The sequence below is a fragment of the Ochotona princeps genome, chromosome 15 (assembly GCF_030435755.1).
Source record: "Ochotona princeps isolate mOchPri1 chromosome 15, mOchPri1.hap1, whole genome shotgun sequence".
In the NCBI taxonomy this organism is placed as follows: Eukaryota; Metazoa; Chordata; class Mammalia; order Lagomorpha; family Ochotonidae; genus Ochotona; species Ochotona princeps.
This window is the reverse complement of record NC_080846.1, coordinates 57,608,395-57,631,331: the sequence shown is the minus strand read 5'-3', so window position 1 is coordinate 57,631,331 and position 22,937 is coordinate 57,608,395. Positions and strand designations below refer to the sequence as shown.

The window sequence follows — 22,937 nt, the reverse complement described above, 5'->3', positions numbered from 1 at the left end:
GTATTAAAGTAGGTTTCCTTTACACTGGCTACATCATGCAACTGTCATTAACAACTGGGATTTGTCAAATGCTTTGTAATTGATGGTGCATATAACCTATGGCTAGAGATTTTTCATTGAGTCCTTTGTGTTAGAATTGTTGTATGACCCTTTCCACATCACAAGTAAAATCCACTGGGCACCTGTTTCTGGCTATGAGGGACTACAAGATGTACACTTAAGTTGTACCTGTTAATCACAAAAAGTGATACATACTTCAAATATACACACCTGCCTTGGAGTAAGAGTTGATCTTATTGATAAGCTGCTGCATGAGCAGTAGCACTGCTTCCAGTTTATTGACAGTCTCCATTGTGATGCCTTTGCCATCATCTTCAAAACACTGAGGCTTGTATGTCAGGAGAAAGTGACTCCAGGCTCGCAGCACGACCTCAGCATCATCAGTACTGACCAGGAAGCTGTCCCGCAGCAGTGCCCTCACTGTGTCTTCCACCTTCTCCAGCAGCTGCTTCCAAGGTCGCCTAAAATCAACCTACAATTTGGGGAGCACATAATTTAGCCATTGGACACAGAAGACCCTCTATCGATCATGGGGTGGTGCTTTTTTGCCTAAAAAAGGTAAAGACAGAATGTTACCTACTCAAATCCACCCAGAAGCTCCGTGATGTAGACTGCACTGTTCATAGCCATGATCTTTAGTGGGTGACCAGTCAGGTGTGCTAGAAGCTATACCAGGCTGGTCTTGCCCACCGAGGCTGGCCCCACAAGGATGACCATCCAGCTCATCTGTACACACTTCATGATCGGCTCCAATGACTGGAATGACCGATGCAGGAGTGACAGGGGTCTGCGTGATGGGTGAGGCACATAGGTGCCCCGGGAAAGAACTGAGTAGCCCAGCTGAAAAAGCAAAAGCAGTGAGAACTCATGAACATGCTTGAGGATGGCAGGCAGAATAAGCAACAGAAATTTTTCAGTTAAGTAGAGGGTTACACTACTCTCCTCACTTGGATATCATAGGGAGTGATATGAAACAGTCTGGTCCCCAGGTATGGAGTAGAATTTGAATCAAATACATCCTTGAATACACCAATGACCTAAAGAAAAATGATAAAATTGAAGGAAAAAAAATTACTCCATAAATTCCATTTTAAATAAAGCTTATTTATTTAAAAGGTTTTCTCACACACACACACACACACACACACACACACACACACAAGCAAGCAAAATCTTCCATCTGCTGGTTCCCTCCCAAATGGCTAAAACAGCCAGGTTTAAACCAAGACAATGCCGGGAACCAGGAATTCCAACCTGGTCCCTCACTTGAGTGGCAGAGGCCCAAGTATGTGAGCCAGTATCTGCTGCCTTCCCACATTATTAATAGAGCTTGCTGGAAAGAGGAGCAGCCAAGTTCATACCAACTATTCATCCTGCTCTATCAGGAAACAAGCAAAGTGATGAGACTCACTGTATCTTATTTTTATCTTTTTTCTTTTCATTTTTTCCTTATGCTTTTAGAGATTCACTATATAACAAAAATCATAATTCCTTTACCTCTTGCAGCCATCTATTATAAGGGTAGACGGAATATGCCATTGTCATGGCATACCCAGCTAAGCTTCCACCTGCAGTGCCAGCATCCCATATAGGCACCAGTTCAGGTGTCAGCTGCACTTCCAATCTAGTTCCCCTCTAATGGCTTGGGAAAATATCAAGGATAGCCAAAGTCCTTGGGCCCTTGCACCCACAGGAGAGACCTGGAAGAAGCTCCTGGCTCTCAGGTTCAGACGAGTCCAGCTGTGCCCACTGTAGCTGTTTGTAAAATGAATCAAGATCTCTTTGTTTTTTTCACTCTCTCTGTAATTCTGATAAAATAAATCTTTAGAAAAAAAAAGGCTACACACATAAAATTCTGAGTTCAAGAAAAGAATAGCCACATAATACAAAACCATTTTGAGAATCCAGTGGAAACACAAGATACCAGACACGAAGGGGCTGTGCTTTCATCTTTTAAGATGCCAGCTACAGGGCCCAGTGCAGTAGCCAGTGTGCACATGCCAGGATCCCATGTGGGCACCAGTTGTGTTCCAGCACCCCTACTTCCCATCCAGCTCCCTGCTTGTAGCATGGGAAAACAGTCGAGGATGGTCCAGAGCCTTAGACCCTGCATCAGCGTGGGAGACCTGGAAGAAGCTCCAGGCTGCTGGCTTTGGATTGGCTCAGCTCTGGCCATTACAACCACTTGGGGAGTGAAATCAGAGAATAGAATATCTTCCTCCCCTCTGTTTCTCCTCCTCTATGTATGTCTCACTTTCCAATAAAAATAAACCTTTAAAAAAAAAACAAAGATAACAGCTACTAAGAGGGTAAAAAGCCACTGAGTCTCCTGACTTCCCAGCACTTTCTTACCTCTGTGCCTGGCCAGATGATGAAGACCTAGTTGTTTATTACTATGGAACCCTACTTTTTTTTTTTTTAAAGATTTTATTGTTATTAGAAAGCCGGATATACAGAGAGCAGGAGAGACAGAGAGGAAGATCTTCCATCCGATAATCCACTCCCCAAGTGAGCCGCAATGGGCCGATGTGCGCCGATCCGATGCCGGGACCAGGAACCTCTTCCGGGTCTCCCACGTGGGTGCAGGGTCCCAAAGCTTTGGGCCGTCCTTAACTGCTTTCCCAGGCCACAAGCAGGGAGCTGGATGGGAAGTGGAGCTGCCGAGATAAGAACCGGCGTCCATATGGGATCCCGGGGCTTTCAAGGAAAGGACTTCAGCCGCTAGGCCATGCCGCCGGGCCCGGAACCCTACTGTTTTAAAGAAGGTTTACGATTATGTAGATCTAGAAAAATAGGCTAACTGCGTCTTCCAAAGTAAACTACTTTATACTGTGAGAAAATAGATAGGGGAACATTTGGCGTGCTTCCTTATTCCTAAAGTGCAAGCAGCTTGACAAGGCTTGGTGTAACTGGTATGAGTATGCCCATTCTCTTCTTTAGGAAGAAGTCAACTTTAATATGGAAAGAAACCCAAAGATCAAGGGAGAAACTCACCTTTTCTTTGTCTTCTCAGGTTCTCATCCTCTTCCCATGGACCAAAAACACATGCTGGCCAGGATCGTAATAACCAGAGAACTGTTCGACGAGCATCAACTGACACCAGCGGAAAAGATCCCGGAGGCTGAACTCCCAGGGTCCTCCTTTTTGGCCCCATTTCTTCTCAACAGTCACTTTGTGATCAATCTGGGAAAAAAATATGGGAAAATAAGGGAAACATGTCCTGCTGCCAGGTGCCACAGTCAGTGTTCCCAGTGTACTACAGGGGATGTAATCTGGGCCAGAGTCAACAGGCTTCACTCAGATTACTTTCTTCCACATAAGATTTCCAAATGCCAGAGCCGGAAATACTCCATAAGCATTATTAATGAAATTTACAACACAGAAATTAATTCTTGCATCATTCAAATGAGAAGCTTGCCTTCCACAAGAAATTCATAGAATTCTAAGTGATTTATTCAAATTAAACTTTGATTTGGTAGAGCACCACCACATTGAAGAAATAGTCATATACAGCTAGGACAATAAAGAACAATTAAAACAAGTGGGTACCTACTTGGTTATTAAAAACGACCATTTTCTTCACAATAGTTTTGTCAATGGCTGGAAACAAAGTACTGGCAATAAATTCCATATCAATTACTGTAAGAGGATCCACAAAAGCCTTTAAAATTAAAAAGCAAAAGAAATTTAATCATTTTTCTTTGTAACATACTAGAAATGATATCACTGTCTTTTCACCTGAAATTTTTAACACTAAATAATGCTTAAACAATACATATGATCTTTAGTTACAGACATTACTCTTAGTGTATTCCCAGGATGAAGAAAGGTAAAATCTGGTTCTTGCAGTGTTATACAGTAAGTGAAGCCACTGCCTACAGCACCAGCACCTCATATGGGTGCCGATTCAGATCCCAGGTGCTCCCTGATAATTCACCTGGAAAGCAGCGGAAGTTGGCCTAAGTATTTGGGATCCAGAGCTAGACCCAGGCAAACATGCTAGGTCTGACTTGGCTCAAGCTTAGCCATTGTGGCAACTGGGGAAGTGAACCAGTAGGCAGAAGATCTCTCTCTCTTGGTTTCTGGTTCTCTCTCTTTCTATAACTCTGCCTTTCATATAGACAAATAAAGCCCACATAAAATCAACAACTATTAAAAATACACGGATTTCTTTTGAATTCTACTCAAGAAAAAAGACAGACATGTGCAATTTTTTTTTACTTAGTTTTTTAAACTTTTCTAGGTGTAAAATACAATGGCTACAAAACACTGGATGGTAGGTATAAAAGTGTTAAAACTGAAAAATTTTGTGAACCTTTCAACTGAAAATGCTCATGATAAAATGGTCTTAAAAGATACCAGCCTGGGCCCGGCGGCATGGCCTAGTGGCCAAAGTCCTCACCTTGAAAACCCCGGGATCCCATATGGGCGCCGGTTCTAATCCCGGCAGCTCCACTCCCCATCCAGCTCCCTGCTTGTGGCCTGGGAAAGCAGTTGAGGACAGCCCAATGCATTGGGACACTGCACCCGTGTGGGAGACCAGGAAGAGGTTCCAGGTTCCCGGCATCGGATCGGCGCGTACCTGCCCGTTGTGGCTCACTTGGTGAGTGAATCATCGGATGGAAGATCTTCCTCTCTGTCTCTCCTCCTCTGTGTATATCTGGCTGTAATAAAATAAATAAAATCTTAAAAAAAAAAAGATACCAGCCAATTTTTAAACTCCAAGGGATAAGGTACGTCATTTAGTCAAGTAGCAGAAACCAGTTGTTAAAATCAAATAAACATAGACACATCCTTCTACAAAGAAAAATTAAAGAATAAGATATCACATAATAATTCATGTGATACTGGAGTTTTACTCAGCTTTCTCACCTCACTGTTTACAAATTCAAATATATAACTTTTAAGGTGAAATTTTCCTAATGGTTTGAACAAATCACTTGGACTAGGAAAGGTCAAACACTGTAGCCCATTCCCGAGGGTAGCCAATAGAACCCTGAATAGTACAGTGATGTTACAATCCTCTGGTAACTAATCAAGTCCCTCAAGTGATTCAAGCCGACAGAAAAGTGATTAACAGAAATCAGTCAAATCAATGTACATAATATAGAGACAAGAAAAGGGAGCCATTAAGTTGGTCCTCTTCCACTGTCACAGTGAGGTCCCAGAAAGCCAGGTCACAGCCACCTCATGACTCCCTGCCTTTCCACCACCAGTTTCTATGGCAACAGTGAATCTCACCTGAGTAAATCTGCTAAGGAAAGACCTGGGTAAGCCCTTCCTCCCACCTCCTTGTCTAAAAGGATTCTGACATCCAATAATCTTTGTCTTTTCATGCTGTACTTGAAAAGTCATCCCCAATTCTGGTACGAAGATTCCTCCTCGAATGTCAAAGCAATCACTGAGTCCTTCCAATATGGACTGAGAAGCCAGGTTAAGCTATTTTGGGAACAAAGAACATATGTACCTTTCATTATCTGTTTTATACAACTATTAAAACAACAGGGGAATGATATCCAGCAAAGTTAGCTTATCTTTAGCAGAAAGCTCAGTATTTAGCATCCCTCTTGTTTTGAAACATGCAGTCGATGCATAGTCTATTATTCATTAATTTAAATAGATGGGGAAAAGATTTTGGATGTAATAAATACAAGCGTATATCAATTATTCTTAAGTAATGTGAATAAACATTGAATTGATTTTATAAACTTGCAATCTTCTCTAAAGTTATTGTGTCTATATGTACACCACTAATTACCAATGCTGTAAACAAGAATTTACCAAAACACTTACCAACATACAAGCTTTTCATTTTCATGGTCTAACTTTTTAGAGAGTTAACACTAACGCAAGGAATAGACAATGTTTGACAGTTATTTTATACGATTTCCCAGCTCAAAGACTGAGTTAAATCTCCAAGAGGGCTTCACTGACATAATACATTCACCAACAGTTCCATGAACAAGAATAATCGCCAGGGGTTCTCATATCAGAAATGAGGAGAACTGAATTTACAGCACAAGGCTGGGGAGGCACACACGCTGTTTAAGTAGTGGAGGAAAAATCCAATAAAGAAAATATGAATCAATAAAATGTATATGGGGGAAAAACTCAAGACCCTCAATGGTAATATTTACACAAGCACTACAATACATAAATTTTTCTCTGTTTTACCAGAAAATACACAGCACAGGTTAAGCCTCCACCTGCAGCGACAGCATACCATACAGGTGCTGTCTCCAATCTCAGCTCCTCCACTCCTAACCCAGCTCCCTACTAGTGTGCCTTAAAAAGCAGCAGAGCATGCTCCAAGTCCTTGGGCCCCGATCCACGTGGGAGACCTGTAAGGCACCCCTGGCTTCTCTGACAAGCTGTTGAAGTTACTTTAGGAGTGAATCAAAAGAAAAAAAATCAGTATCCTCTCCTCTCTAATTCTTTCAAATAAATAGATAAACCTTCAAAAAAAAAAGTTCATTTTCAAATACAGAAGGCTCTCTGGGTGCCGAATGTATTTCCACTGAACAGCAGAATAAACAGCAGCTTTCAGCATTAAAACCTGGTTCTTGGGCCCGGCAGCGTGGCCTAGCGGCTAAAGTCCTCGCCTTGAATGCCCCGGGATCCCATATGGGCGCCGGTTCTAATCCCGGCAGCTCCACTTCCCATCCAGCTCCCTGCTTGTGGCCTGGGAAAGGAGTTGAGGACGGCCCAATGCATTGGGACACTGCACCCGCGTGGGAGACCTGGAAGAGGTTCCTGGTTCCCAGCATCGGATTGGCGCGCACCAGACCGTTGTGGCTCACTTGGTGAGTGAAACATCGGATGGAAGATCTTCCCCTCTGTCTCTCCTTTCTGTATATCCGGCTTTCCAATAATAATAATAATAATAAAAAAAAACCTGGTTCTTCCTTTGCCTAAAGAAGCTACAATACAAATTACAGGCAAGAACCTGTTTCTTGATTGCTCTGCACGAATGGCAACAAACAGCTCTGCACTCTGCCTCTGATGGAGGACCCAGAAAGTCCTGGATCTTGGACGGAGTCCAAGTTGCATCTGCAGAGATTCCATTGCTCTCACCATTTCAGCTCCACAACTCCTTCCAGTTTTGTCCAGAATTAACACTGCACACTCCAACTGAACTGTTTTCATTCTGAACCTGTTAAAGATTGAGAATTTACCACGTCTCACAGTGTGATCTTTCCTTCTAATATACAGATTACACGGATCATCTCCTGGTCACATTTGTACGTGATTTTTGTTTCTCTTTCCCAGCTCCTCAAAGTATACTAACACAGAACAAGCGGTTGATGCTATTGGAAAACACCTCTGAAACAAGTACAAACACAGCAGATCTTCCAGAGAAGGAAGGCTAAACTAATTAAGGTAGAGTTTTTTTCTGCAGGAGAGTTTCTGAGTTAGACATGTAGAGGGGCTTCTCTTATTCTTAAAAGAAGCTGTGGAGGTTCTCTTAACAACAGAACCTGTCTTCACTAGCCATCAGCACGCTCACTTAGCAAGAGCTACGGAAAGCAGGACTGCTTCTCCAGCAAATGACCCTGTCCTGGAGAAGCCCTCACCTCATCCAACACAACCCAGTGCCCCTCCGTCAGAGCTGCCAGCAGGGAGCCATCGCGCCAGGCAAATTCTCCTCCCTTGCCACCTTCAACAGGGAGATCTGCTCCAAACAGGTCTGTGATATCCTTTGAAAGAGGGAAGAAAGGGAGAAAAGCCAGTATTATCAGCCACAGAAAAATAACTGGAGTCCAGGATCCTAAAGCTGAAATGAGAAGCACTTGGGCTTTATACCCTACTATTTCTCCTTATCTGGAACATTTACCCTGCCTTCTTCCTGAAGCCCACATGGTCCCCAAGCACCTTCTCACTGCAATGCTTATGAGTATCACTCAATCTGAGTTAGTGCTCTAGGTTAAAATTTCTAATTTTTCCCTGCTGAACATTAATTTGTGAACTTAAAAAGAAAAAAAGGAAACAGAGAAAATCCAGAACATTAATAGCAATTCCTAGGTCCTGCTTCCTAGACGCCATTACAAAAGATACACTGCATTTGTCAGCTCTGCCCTATATTTTCAAAGGTTTGTTTACAAGCCACTTTATTTCTACTATTTGGTTATTTTTCAAAATGAAAAACTTACCAGAATTCTAGTAAATAGAAAAGTAGGTAATTCTTTCTCATAAGATGATTACAATACGGCATCTAACTGAAAATACTACTGTAGGTGTCAGCTACTAACAAACCCAGAGCACAGTTAGCTGCAAGATTGAGGTTTACATCAATACATGAAACATTTGACACTACACAATTAATACCTATTACATAATAACTTCAGTGTAGGAAATTCTATAAATACAAAATGCCACCAATAACTATTCCCATCCACTACAAGATGATAAAGCTTACTGTCTGCTCCGATAAGTTGATTTGAACGAGAGTATGTCCTGAAGCCTTTGCTAATGCTGCCACCAAGCTTGTCTTGCCAACACCAGGTGAGCCTTCCAAAAGAATGGGTTTGTTCAGTTTGGTAGCTCGTAAAAGCCTCTGGGCATTCATACCGGTAGTGGCTGCACTGAGCGCATAATCGGTGATATTATTCCTGCAGCGGACAGGACCTTCATGGAGAAAAGCAAAGGCACATGTAAGCTGGACATACCAAATTCAAACATACATGTCAACACCAAATTCTAAGAATGCATCATTGGATTGGTAGTGACGGTCCCTATTTCACCTTTTCCCTACTCTGGTATCCATAAAATGTGGCATACAATCATCAACTCTGCTATACAGATCTAACTCCCTATACACATTTACATAGGTCTAATTACAAATAAATATCTCTGACTTTATAATCTATAATTCAAATCATCAGTAACACTCGTACTTGAATTTTCATAGTAACTAAAAGCCAAGCAATTCCAAGGCTTTCAGGCCACCTAGACAATTAATGATATGTCTTATCTTAACTCATATGGCAACCGAAGCACACGAATAAAAAAATAAAAATTACAATCTCACAGGACTTAACACTTGTGTCACTATATTTCTCAGAAGAAATTCTGGTATTTGAATTAGGAAGGACAGGGTTAGGACAGCATTTGTTTCCTCACCTGTGCAAACAGAAGACTAGCCCAGTACCAAGATATGAGCACACAGATTCTACATAACAACACTGAAAACTATGACTGTGGATTTGGAAGAGATTTAGCACTTACATCATCAAGGCCCATCAAGATGAACACAGTATGGGTTTTTTGCTTGCTCGTTTTTAAGATTTATTTTTATTGGACAGGCAGATATACAGAGAGGAGGAGAGACAGAGAGGAATATTTTCCGTCCGATGATTCACTCCCCAAGTGGCCATAATGGCTGGAGCTGAGCCAATGCAAAGCCAGGAGCAAGGAGCTTCTCTGGGTCTCCCACTCAGGTGCAGGGTCCCAAAGCTCTGGGCTGTCCTCGACTGCTTTCCCAGGCCACAAGCAGGGAGCTGGATGGGAAGTGGGGCTGCCGGGATTAGAACAGGCACCCATACGGAATCCTGGCACGTTCACAGCAAGGACCTTAACCACTACACTATTGTGCTGGGCCCAACACAGTGTGTTTTAAGAGGTAACAGAACTTTGAAGGGAGGAGGAAAGGATATGTGATCCATTTGGTCGGAAGTCTGGGATGGAACTGTTTACCAATGAACCTCTGTACATTAACAATTATTAGCAGCGAAAGAGAAGAATGGAGAGGAGCAGATGACCCTGCAGTGGGAGCAACCACACAAGAAAAAGAGGGTTCATTAGGAGACATCTCATTTACTTCTCTCATTAAAATGCTTGGAAAGGCAACCAAGCCTGAATGATGATAAGCATCAGAACTCAAACCAAACTTCTTCTTGGCTACTGGGTTGCTCATTTAACCATTCATTAATTCACTTACTCAGCCTAGACACTTTGAGCGCCTGTGACTACCAGGCAAAAGGACAATCGCCAGGAATAAGCAGAAGAATGAGAGAATACCTGCCTTGAACAGTTCACAAGCCTATTTTTGTAAAAGGCAGTGACAGTCATGTAGTTCAGATACAGGGCTAAATAACCCTGTGCAAGATATTTTACTGACAGCTTAACTGGGACATAGAGCTTTATTGCAAGAAGTCTCTTATTGTAGATAAAAACTAATAAGCAAATGTATTTCTAGAAAATAATCTCTTCATACTTTGCAGTTTCTTTTAGCTTTACATACCATGTATATATTTTGAACCATTCAATTACAATTCTGTCAAGTGAGATTCCAATTCAGATAATGTTCAAAAACAATCATGAATACAACATACTAAGAATTAAGTAAAAATCTTTCATCTATGAGAAAATTTTAAGTTCTTAAAAAAATTCTTACCCCTTGGAATAAAAAATGGATGAATTCCCCAAAGGTTATCTATCCCAGTGAATTCCTTGACCTTGAGCATGCTATAAATCTTCAATTCATTTTCCTGATTCTGTAAGTTGGACTATCTTGGAAAGTCTCTTGATAAGGAATTTCAGGCATTCTTCTCGAGCCAAGAGAGCTGTACCAAACCCAGAGGAAGTTACCCCTACAATAAGAGGGTCAGTAAGTCAATCAACACAGCACCAAGCTTCACTAGAGCTTTTACAAGAGCCCGAGCCATGTTCCTCGGGAGCACAGATCTCAGCAGAACTAGAGCACACATGCAACTCTTCATGTGAGCACTTGAAAGAAGAACCTGACACCATCCCACTTGTTTCAGATCCATTAACCAGCAGCTTATTCAGTAAAGCGTCCCAGCCATGCAGTGACCAATCAGGCGAAAGACAAGAGTACCAATGCATCAACACCAGCCACGTGTTTTATTTCTAATCTTCCCAGCTGAACGCCCATAACTTTAATGTTGAATTTTATGATAATTTAAAACAAAACGATGCAAGCCCATTAACAGAAATCTGCTCATATTAAGAACTACTCAGTGCTCCAAGAACATAATCATTATAATCATCTCATGCCTGTGGCAAACCTTTTACATCAACTACCTTTCAAAAAACATGAAGAAAAGGAAAATCATTCTAAGTTTCAAACTTAAGGATCCAGTCACATATTGCTCCCATCCACATTCCGTTCTACCCTGGTTCCTTGCCTCCTCCAGCTAACAGACAACATACCTGAACCTATTCCATCTATGTACACCAGGCAGGCGACATGAACAAAAGATGTGACTGTAGAGATGGTGTCTGGCCTTTTCGAATCAGCTTCTTCCACCATTGTGTTCATGAAGTTCACCCACGAGAGGAGATCTCTGATACTGACCACGTAGTTTCGGCCAAACTCCTGGCGGGTCAGCCAATCAATTAAATCCAGCATCACTTCAGCTATGTCAACCCCTAAGACAAAAGAAAACAAAGGCATTTGTGGTTTGTAGCAAATTCCAAGAGGGTACAAATGCCCAAAAAGCAGTCTATACTCTTTATGGTGGATTGATTTATGAGGAAGAGTTGCACAGATGCAGTGGTGAAGCAGAGGTGGTGTCCTTTGATCTGCTAGTTCACTTTCAAATGGTTGCAAAAATGAGGGCAGGACCAGAACCAAGCCATGAGCCAGGAATTCAATCTGGGTCTCTCATGTGGGTGAAGAGGACAAGCCCTTCAGCCATCTTTTGCTGTTATCCCATGTGCACCCCAGGGAGCTGAATCAGAAGTGGGGCACTCAGGCGTGCCTGAAATCAGTATTCATAAGGGGTGTTTAATCCACTACAACACAATAAAAAGATTCCTGATTTATCAGTGGTTTTACTCCCAAATTTTCGATCTCTCAGTGCTGGAAAAGCATTTGCATTTAGAGAAAATTATAATAATTTTCATCTTAACACCAGCTAGCACTATGTGGGACAGTCCTTTCAACTATCTTGAGCCATTGCCAGGAGCTAGAACTCCCAGTCCACCAGTCTGAAGGGACAAAAAACTCAGAGTGAGTTTTGAACTGTCACTAAGCTGATGCTCAGTAGTTTCTGGGGATTAAATGCATTTTCAACTTAATTCACCAACAGAAACTGAGGAACATCTGTGTTTCATTCGTGATAATGAAGAATGTCATCTTTTTAGTGACATTTAGTTCAGGTCTTCTTCTTTACCCTCCATCATGCAACTCAGCAAATTAGTGAATTCACACACTTTGTTTCATGCGTAGTGACTAGTCTAATGCTCACAATTATGTACCATAAAAGACCTGCCTTGGAAAAAATACACCCTACTTAACTCACAGATTGAAACAGTATCATTTACATTAAGCACAGCCTTTTATAAAAGCTTGTAAAATCGGTATAAAACATTTTATCTTAAAAGTATAACTGCCAACAAATGTCATAAAACAGTAAATTTAGGGGCGGGCATGATGGCTCAACTGTCTAATCCTCCACTTCCAAGCATCAGCTTCCAATATGCATGCCAGTTTGTTTTCTAGCTGCTACGCTTGTGATCCAGCTCCCTGCTTTGGGTAATGGGGGAGCAATGGAGGACGGTCAAAAGCCTGAGACCCTGCACCCATGTGGGAAACCCAGAAGAAGCTCCTGGCATCAGGATAAGCTCCTGAATCAGAAGTGCAGCAGCTGCACTCGAACCAGTAGCCATACGTAATGCCAGCACAACAGTAGGAAGCTTACCATTCTCATGGCCAGCCGTTGTCCAATTTTATTCCTTAATGGAAAGTAAGCGATATAGAGAGGAGAGACAGAAAGCAAAATCTTCCATCCGTTGATTCACTCCCCAAGTGGATATGACGGCCAGAACAGTCAGAGATGTGCCAATCCGAAGTCAAGAGCCAGGAACCTCTTGGGGGTCTCCTATGTGGGTGCAATGTTCCAAAGCTTTGGGTCATCCTCAACTGCTTTCACAGACCACATGCAGGGAGCTGAATGGGAAGCAGGGCTGCTGGGACTAGAACCGATGCCTATATGGTATCCTGGGGCAGGCAAGGCAAGGACTTTAGCTGCTAAGCTATCACACCGGGCCCTATCCAATCTATTTTTGAAACAAGCTTTAATAAGTTGAACAGACATGATTATACATTGAATGAATACCTTTTATATTCTCTAAGAATAAAATAATAATAAAAAAACCCTATGTATTGAATCTTAGAATTAAATCATGCCCTAGCTGCTTGTGCCCTGGGAAGGCATGGCCAAGCCTTACCTCCCTACACCAGCGAAAGACCCAGAAGCAGCTCCTGACTCCTGGCTTCTGATCAATTCAGCTTTAGACATTGCTACTGCTTGGGGAGTGAATCAGCAAATGGAAGATGTTCCTCTTAGACTCACCTTCTCTCTGTAAATATGCCCCTCTTTGAGGACCCTGGGATGAGTGGGAGGCTGCATGTGGGTTCTCCCTTTTCTCTCCCCTCCCCCCAGACACAAGAAAAAAAATGTAGAAACAATAGTCTTACCCACTCTCCTTTGTCCTTGTCCATTTATGCCCTAATCAACTATGTAAAGATGATCAAAATAAATAATTAAAATAAATTAATAATAAATCATCAAAAAGAAAAAAAAATCAGGCCCAGTGCGGTAGCCTTGCATGTATCAGGATCACATATGGGTGCCAGATTGTATCCAGGCTACTCTACTTCCCAACCAGCTCCCTGCTTGTGCCCAAGGAAAGCAGTCAAGCGCAGCTCAAAGCCTTGGGACCCTGCACACCCATGGGAGACCGGGAAGAAGCTCCTGGCTCCTGGCTTTGGATTGGCTCAGCTCTGGCTCTTGTGGCCCCCTTTTGAGGCACAAGTAATGACACTCCTTGTTGCTGGCTACAGTGCAAACACAGTCCTGGCTATTGCAGGTATCTGGGAAGTAAACTAGTGAATGACAGATTTAATCTCTCTTTTTCTCTTTGCAAATTCATTAAGTACATAACTTCTAAAAATACATCATGTAATAAACAACCTGAATCTTACTGGGCATCTGAATAATTGTTTAAAATTTTTTAATAATATTCTAGTTTCTTCATGTTTCAACATTTTATAATAATTTTTAGGTATTTTTTTAATTGGAAAGGCAGACCAGATTTATGAAGAGAAAGATCTTCCATCTGCTGGTTCACATCCCTAGACGGCCACAACAGGTGGAGCCAATAGGAAGCCAGAAGTCAAGAGCTTCTTCCAGGTCTCCTACATGGGTACAGGGCCATCCTCTGCTGCTTTCCCATGCCACAAGCAGGGAGCTGGGTGGGAAGTGGAACAGCCTGCTCATGAACTGGGGTCCTGACACTTGCAAGGTGAGGATTTTGCCACTTAGACATTGCACTGGGCTCAACCGATTTTTTAATAAAGGGAAAGGAAAAAAAATGTTGGTGACAAAAACACAGTTTAAGCTCTATAAAGTCTTTCTCAAAGAGGCAATAATTAAAATGAAATGAAACATTTTGAGTGTCTGTTTATGTTGTTTCCATTTCACTACAACCTATTTCCTTTAACACTATGTACACACATGGTTACACACGCTCCTAGCACACACCTCCATTTAACCCAGTGAACCACACTGCTGCCACCTGTCGACTAATCTTTATGATCCATTCTGCTCAGGGACAATCCTGGATGAAGATTACAATTGATAATCTGAATCAAATCTTCACGGTTTGTACTCTGAGGACACCATATTTCCGTAAACCGATTTCTCAAGGCAGGAGACAACTATAATGAACACAAATCCTAATGTGAATTTTAAACCTATAAGGAAAGTTAGGAAAATATACCCTTGCAAAGGTTGGTAAGGACTCTGGCACATATCAGATGCCTCATTTATGACCTTAGTTACCAATTTACTGAAAGCTCACTTTGCCTTGGCTCCCTACACACAGCATCTCACTAAACTGCACTTCTCTGTGCCAGCAGCATCTTCAATCTTCTCCCACTCTACATACATGGCCCAGAGACTTTACACTACAGGGCACATAAAGATCCTGGTTCCAGCCAGAGGTTTCAATCTTACTTTCAGTCACACAGTAATACTCTAGAGAACATAAACGGCTATCTCCGCATAGAGAAGGGTTTACTGAAGCTTATATGAAGGAAGCTTATATTTTTACCATTTCAAATAAGAATCATTAAGACCCTCCATTCTCATGGCCTTTGCCCTGCACAGATTTCTCTTTCCCTTCCCCAAAACTCAAATACCTGCCATGCCATATGCACAAAATTATCAGTTTGTCATCACTTCGTTGTTCCTTGGTGATCATCTATCAGGTCTATCAAGGACCAGAAACCATGCTTATTTTTATTGCAAAGTCAGATATACAGAGAGGAGGAAAGACAGAGAGAAATATCTTCCATCCTATGATTTACTCCCAGAGTGACTGCAACGGCTGGTGCTGTGCTGATCCGAAACCAGGAGCCAGCAACCTCCTCCAGGTCTCCCATGCGGTGCAGCTCAATAAACACAATTCAGTTAATGTGCAAGTGCTCCGCATCACCAACTTAGTCTTTTTTTTAAGATTTATTCTTTTGTTTTTATTGGAAAGGCAGATATACAGAGAGGAGGAGAGACAGGGAGGAAGATCTTCCGTCTGACAGTTCACTCCCCAAGTGGCCGCAACAGCTGGAGCTGAGCCAATCCGAAGTTAGGAGCCAGGAGCCAAGTATAGGGTCCCAAAGCTCTGGGCCATCCTCTACTGCTTTCCCAGGCCACAAGCAGGGAAGCTGGATGGAAAGTGGGGCTGCCTGGATTAGAACCAGCGACCATATGGGATTCCGGGGCGTTCAAGGCAAGGAGTTTAACTGCTTCGCTATCGCACCAGGTCAATCACCAGCTTAATCTTAGCAATCATTTCATCTCTCATTTGCTCTGCCTGCTGATGATGCAAAACCAAAATGTTGCTTTCCTTTAAGTAGACCTTGTTCAGTCTTGCCTAAGAAAACTTAAGCTGACCTGACAAGTTAACATACAGAGCCTTAAAACTACAGCATTCTGTGGTATTGTCTATGTGCCAAGAAACAGATTCGATGTTTTGATTCTGAAACTGCACAGCTTTAAAAAAAATTGAAGACCTGGCACGGTAGCCTAGTGGCTAAAGCCTTGTCGTGGATGCACCAGGATTCCATATGGGCACTGGTGTATAGCCTGGCTGTTCCAGTGCCCTTCCAGCTTGTGGCCTGGAAAGCAGTACAAGATGGCCCAAAGCCTTTGGACCCTGCACCTACATATGGCATGTTTGAGGTATAGGCCTGTTTGCACTCTCCTGAAATTCACGTAGTTCAGTAGAAATCACGCTTGAATACTTTAAGCTGCTAAATATGAAAATGAAAATAGACACGAGACAGCTGAATACTACCATATAACTATTTAAAGGTATTGCAACCAGTTGTGTATAAATTATAATTGAGATATCAACGAAGTAGTTACAGGATACAGTTAAGAACTTGCATTTTCTAACATACTGGTCATTCAATACCATGTCAATTAACTTCGTGATGTTGTAAACTGTTGTTGAAATTGTGTAGGGGCCTTTCACTGGAGGGAATGATTTTCTACCAGCCCTACTTTCAGACCAGGAATGGTCTCCCAATGAGACTTGAATTTATCTGGACAATAAGATGCTGGACTCTCTGCATGGTCCATGCCCGCAATGAATGAATCATGACTGTTTATGATCTGTACTACTGTAACAATGTGGAGGAACTCAATATGGAGGGAGGGTTTGGGGAATCCCTGGGCCTATGAAACTGTGTCATAAAATGAGAAACAAACAAACAAACAAAACCTTTGAGCAAAGCGCCTGGCTCCAGGCTTCAGATCAGCTCAAAACCAAGTGTAGCTGCCACCTGGGGATAGAGCTAATAATGGATGGACGATCTTTCTCTCTGTATCTCCTTCTCTCTGTAAATCTGACTTTCAAGTAAAAAAAAAAAATTTTTAAATAAAAACACTTTGAGCTTAAAAAGAAAAACTTAAAAGGTTTAGAAAAGACAAAGAAAGAACTTTCATCCACGCATTCATTCCCCAAATGCCTGCAACATCTAGTGTTCCGCCAGGCAATGCTAGGAATAGAAAGATAAGAATTAAATCCAGATGCCCAACATGGGTGAAAGGGATTTGCCACTTCACTTGCTGCTTCCTAGGGCATACATTAGCTGATATGGCATGTGGGTGTTCCAAACAACATCTGTCAATAGGCCAAACACCCACACAATTTATTTCATTCTCTCCCTTCTCTTTTACTTACTGTATTTTCTCTTCAGACACTGAAGCAGGTAATAATCCTTCTTCCTATGCTACTGAGAAAAAGTAGGTGTAAAATACCATGCTCACATTTCAAACACAAACTAAGTTAGCAAGAATCGTAACTGCCTACCTTCAAGATCAACTCCCCCATTCCTTCTCATCATTTCTGACCTATTACCATACCACACTGCTCTCTAACTTGAGCACAACTGGAATCTAGCACATAATGATGACTGTTCTCCACTGAGAGACTTTGCACACCTGAAAGTCACAGGGTGGCTGGCTCCTACCTGTGTCTCAATAGAGCCTTACAGACAGAGGTAACTGCCCCCATGCCCTTCACTTTGGGACCACTGTGACCCTGACCCTACACAATCTACTTGTAGCTCCACCTGCAAAACAACAAGAGGCTCCTATGATTATTTTGGCCACTTCAACACTCATGAAATGTTTCAGACCAGCCTTTAGGAAAGTAGACTTTACAGACAGTGCCTGAGCTTAAATTTCAGATCCAGCTTTTCTTATCAAAAACATTAATGTTTTGCAGAGCCCTTAAGAGCACTTGTCAGAATAATGGAAAAAGCACTAAGCACTGTGCAGTCTTAGAAAAGAGGGTATTTCGGGCCCAGCGCCATGGCCTAGCAGCTGGGGTCCTCGCCTTGAACGCCCCGGGATCCCATATGGATGCCGGTTCTAATCCCGGCAGCTCCACTTCCCATCCGGCTCCCTGCTTGTGGCCTGGGAAGGCAGTTGAGGACGGCCCAATGCATTGGGACCCTGCACCCACGTGGGAGACCCGGAGGAGGTTCCAGGCTCCCAGCTTCGTATCGGCACACACCGGCCATTGTGGCTCACTTGGGGAGTGGGTATTCGGACGGAAGATCTTCCTGTCTCTCCTCTCTATATATCTGACTTGGTAATGAAATAAATAAATCTTTAAAAAAGAAAGAAAAAAAAGAAAAGAAAAAAAAAGAAAAGAGAAGAAAAGAAAAGAGGGTATTTCAGGAACATGCACAAGGATAGTCATCAAATGAGAAAGTGTGTGTCAAACTTATGTTTGCAATTTATTAGTAAGTCTAAAGTGTCTTTTCAGAGTTTTGCTCTTACCCAGTTTCTAACTCCACATAACACTTCAGGTCATAAATATGGATGGCAATAATAAATTGTATTTAAGGAAACACAGTTTTTACCTCTTTTTTTCCAAAGTCACCCCCAGGGTTCATGGTGGCTAAGATACGGAATTTTTTCCCAGCAGTCAACAGCTCCACTTCATTATCTTTATCCTCTGAGCTCCCTTTCTCAGCTAGCACCAGAGGCTTCTCCACCTCAAGGATGCTGAGAGAAAGAAATTCAGACAAGGTTTACACATTGTACTTTGCAGTCTTTGACAACTTTTCTTAACATTTATTTTTATTTGAAAGACAGTGTCATATAGGTGGAGAAAGACACAGGGACATCTTCCACTCACTGGTTCACTCTTCAAATGGCCGTAACAGCCAAGGCTGTGCCAGGCCATAACCAAGAGTTCTTCCAGGGCTCCCATCTGAGTTAGAGGCCCACGTACTCAAGTCGTCTTGTGCTGTTTTCCCAGGGTCGATAACAGGGAGTTGGGACAGAAGTAGAGTAGCCGGGATATGAACTACCCATGCCCACATGAGATGCAGGTGTTGCAGTCGGTGACTTACACCCACACCTTAGCACTAACCCCTCTGACAGTCTTTAGAGAAACACCTCCCCTGCTAAGCCAGCTTTTTTCTTAATGGCTTCTTATCATAAGTTTAAAATGACTCACTATTGCAACATTTAATCAGAGGAAAACTCCCTCGAAGGTGGACTATGTCAGCCAGTGGAGTCTGGAGATTTCATTGTGCTTAGAATGGCAAAATTGGCAGCAATTCAGAACTGCTGAATTATCAAAATCACCTGATCAGTGCCCTCAGAGCATGCCCCACATCGGAGACCCTGGGATGGGTGGGAGGCTGGGTGGGGCTTCTCCCTTTATGTCTTCCCCTCCTCCCAGACACAGGAAGAAAAAAACAGAAAATGTGGAAATAATGGTTTTACCCACTTTCCTGAAGTCCTTGACCTTTTGCACCCCAATCAACTATGTAAAGATCATCAACATAAAGTAATAAGAAAAGAAAAAAGTCCCTTTTCTATTATACCTTCTTCAGGCTTGTCCTGTAAGTCTCTTCCTTTGTCTTATGCCTTTCAAATAAATGAATAAAGAAGAAAAAAAAAAAAGGAAAGCAAGTGCTCTTTTTAAAAAGAATTTTTACCCCAGCCATATGCTGGCAGTGAAAAACAGGGCAAATGGAGACTCTAAGGTGGATTATGTCAATCAGAAGATTCCTCAGCAACCACATCGTGCTTGGAATGGCGAGACTGGCAGCAATTCATAACCACTGAACTATCAAAACCACTTGAGCAAGACCCCCGGAGCATGCCCCACATCAGGGACCTGGGATGGGTGAGAGACTGGGTGGGGCTTCTCCCTTTATCTCCTCCGTTATCCCAAATATAGGAAAAAATTTGAAAAAATAGGATCTAAACACTCCATACGGTATCAAGGACTCAAGTGCTTTCACAGAAGCTGCATCAGAAGCGAAACAACTGGTATTCTAACTGGCACTTTGCTATGGGGTTTGAACAGCTCATTTTCGCAACTGAACCTATTGAGCCAAAAAGACCATTCCTTTGAGCTACATTATAATGCACAAGACTAAATACCGAAACAAAGGCAGATCAACAAAAACACACATACACAGAGCAAAACTCTCACCATGTACCTATTGAGTCTTTCAAGAACAGAGTCATCTGCTAGCGAGATCTCATCCAAGAGGAAAACACCATCCTCTTTCATGGCCATAACCAGAGGCCCATCATGCCATTCAAAAAGCTTTGACGTGTCCACTTCTTCCTACAGTATAGAAAAGTGGGGTAATTAAAGTACAGAGAATACACATGTAGCCAGCTGTCGTCTCTCTGGATGAACTGGTCATTCTAGAAGAAATAGCAGCCTAAAACCACAGACAGAACCAGGATGATTGTCTGAGCCAATTACAGATTAATGGAACTCTGCTAAGATACATACGCTTCCATCATTAAACCAAAACTTGGATCCACAAACCCCAACACGACTAAAATTCCACATGGACACAGTGAAGTGCAGTTCTTAAAACGAATGCACACATTAATATTTGTCACTGGACACAACTTGTCACTTTGCTTCTGCCTCACTGGTCGCAGCCTCCCCCCCAGGAAGTCCGAGGTCTCCATGTGTATAAGTGGCAGTTGACAGAATTTCTGATTTGCTAAAGCTGCAAACAACTGACAGATCGTAGTTCTCCCACACCTATTAGAGATGTACAACAAATTAACAAAGGAGCATGAGTTCCCAATAAACACCCAAACACCCCATCAGCATAGAGGGCAGCCACAGTGACAACCTCATCACAGCAGCAGAACAAGCAGCAAGAAACATCCTAGGTGCATTGTCCCCTCCCACATCTCTGATCCAGAAAGACACAAATTTCAATCCCATCATTTTCTAGCAGTATACACAGCTATTGAGGGAGGGGTGGGAACCAATTCATATAAACTTTCCAAGAGATTAACTCACTCATCCATTTTTCCCTCTGGAAACCTAAGGTAAGAACCTCATTCATCAAGAATGACCAAACACAGCCCACAGTGATGAAGATGCAAGCTATCATTCTTTTCCATAAGCAAGTAGCCTATCTGAAGACAAACGGAGTGAATCACAGGTCTCTTGTTTGCTTCTTTTAAAAACAAAACAAAATATAAGGGCTTTGAAAATAAAAAAGAAATCACAACATGTGCCAATAATCAGCCCCTTCAGAGATATCTCAAGTAATGGTGAGGGTTATAGAACTTACCCAGTGTCTCCAACCAACAGCACTGGTTCACCAAATTCCAATGCCCATTGCACCAGCATGGCCAATCTCCGCATGGCTGTGGTCCACACGACACGGCTGAACTTAGATTCCAACAAAGACAACTGGGGAGACAATTTACCTAACCAGGGAAGAACAGGTATTTTATTATTTTTTATGATTTATTTTTATTAGAAAGGTGGGTATACAGAGAGTAGAGACAGAGAGGAAGACCTTCGTCTGATGGTTCACTCTCCATGTGGCCGCAACAGCTGGAGCTGAGCCAATCCAAAGCCAGAGCCAGGAGCTCCTCTGGATCTCCCATGTGGGTGCAGGGTCCCAAGGCTTTGGGCCATCCTCAACTGCTTTCCCAGGCCACAAAGATGGGAAGCAGGGCCGCCAGGATTAGAACCGGTGACCATATGGGATCCTGGAGCATGCAACGTGAGGAACTCAACCAATACACTAGCGTGCCGAGTCCCAGAATATGTATTTTAAAACTCCATTCCGGGCCCGGAGGCGTGGCCTAGTGGCTAAAGTCCTGACTTTGAACGCCCCGGGATCCCATATGGGCACCAGTTCTAATCCCAGCAGCTCCACTTCCCATCCAGCTCCCTGCTTATGGCCTGGGAAAGCAGTCGAGGATGGCCCAATGCATTGGGATCCTGCACCTGTGTGGGAGACCTGGAAGAGGTTCCTGGTTCCCGGCTTCGGATAGGCACAGCACCAGCCATTGCAGCTCACTTGGGGAGTAAATCATCAGGTGGAAGATCTTCCTCTCTGTTTCTCCTTCTCTCTGTAAGGAGAATAAAATAAAATAAATAAATCTTTTTAAAAAAACTCCATTCATATTCCTCTTAGCTTTTAGACCTACTCACCCAGTAATTTCAGCACATTTCCTTTGGAGAAAAGTGACTTGGGACATAGTTTTTCCTTGAAATGTTTCTCAAGGACTCGTTGAATCACATCAATCTCTTCCTGCTTCCTGACTTGACCTGCCAGAAGCATAAGGCCTAGAAAAGAACAGAAATCATCAAGCTCCTGGTGGAAACACTAAGGAAATGCTGAGACAATGGACAGCAGCTCTCTACTGCTGCTACCACAGCTAGAACAGAAACTGGGGAGATCTAGAAGGACCACCATCACAACAAAGAATGTATATGCTTTGTGCCCAGCAGTACCACAAATGAGCAGGTGTGCACCAAGACACAGTCAGGACTGCTCAGAGCAACAATTCAGAATTGATTCCAAGGTCTCAATGAGAGAACAGAAAAAACAAACTGGGAGTTGACATAAGGCAATAAAAAATTATGAATGGCTCCTCATATGCCCTGACAGCATGACTAAAATTCACATCAGGATGGATGGAAAACTCAGACTCAAAAGAGAAAATACACCAGGGCCTCAGTTAGATGAAGTCAGAGTAGTGATTTCTGCTAAGAGATTTGGTGGAAATTTCTTGGACACCAGAAATATTTTACATTTTCACAAAAGTAGAAATAATGATGTACACAAACATGCATGTGCAAAAACATTTTATTCTATATACTATGTAAACAAAAATACTTTCTAATAATAGCACATTCTTCCCATTCTTTACCAGATAAAAACAGGTAAAATATTCTTATCACAGGCTAATTTAATTTGCTCTCCTTAATTATTAACTACCTCATTCATGACTCATGCAGTACTTTCAAATGGGAAGATTTCAAAATGTTACCTATTTTGCCACAAATAATAAAATAAAAAGATTTTTCATGGATCAAAA

General features: G+C 42.4%; 1 protein-coding gene across 1 annotated transcript in view; it reads right to left on the bottom strand.

Moving 5' to 3' along the window:
• Positions 1-555: 555 nt before the first annotated feature.
• LOC131482015 (midasin-like) overlaps positions 556-22,937 on the bottom strand; it is a 34,850-nt gene continuing 12,468 nt past the window's right edge. Inside the window, 15 exon segments of the mRNA XM_058673157.1 lie at positions 556-609; positions 733-900; positions 1,008-1,097; positions 3,097-3,243; positions 3,614-3,721; positions 5,302-5,499; positions 7,635-7,757; positions 8,477-8,685; positions 11,233-11,451; positions 14,662-14,746; positions 18,464-18,608; positions 20,063-20,193; positions 20,514-20,628; positions 21,173-21,311; positions 22,048-22,182. Of these exon segments, the coding sequence (XP_058529140.1) occupies positions 556-609; positions 733-900; positions 1,008-1,097; positions 3,097-3,243; positions 3,614-3,721; positions 5,302-5,499; positions 7,635-7,757; positions 8,477-8,685; positions 11,233-11,451; positions 14,662-14,746; positions 18,464-18,608; positions 20,063-20,193; positions 20,514-20,628; positions 21,173-21,311; positions 22,048-22,182 (2,066 nt within the window).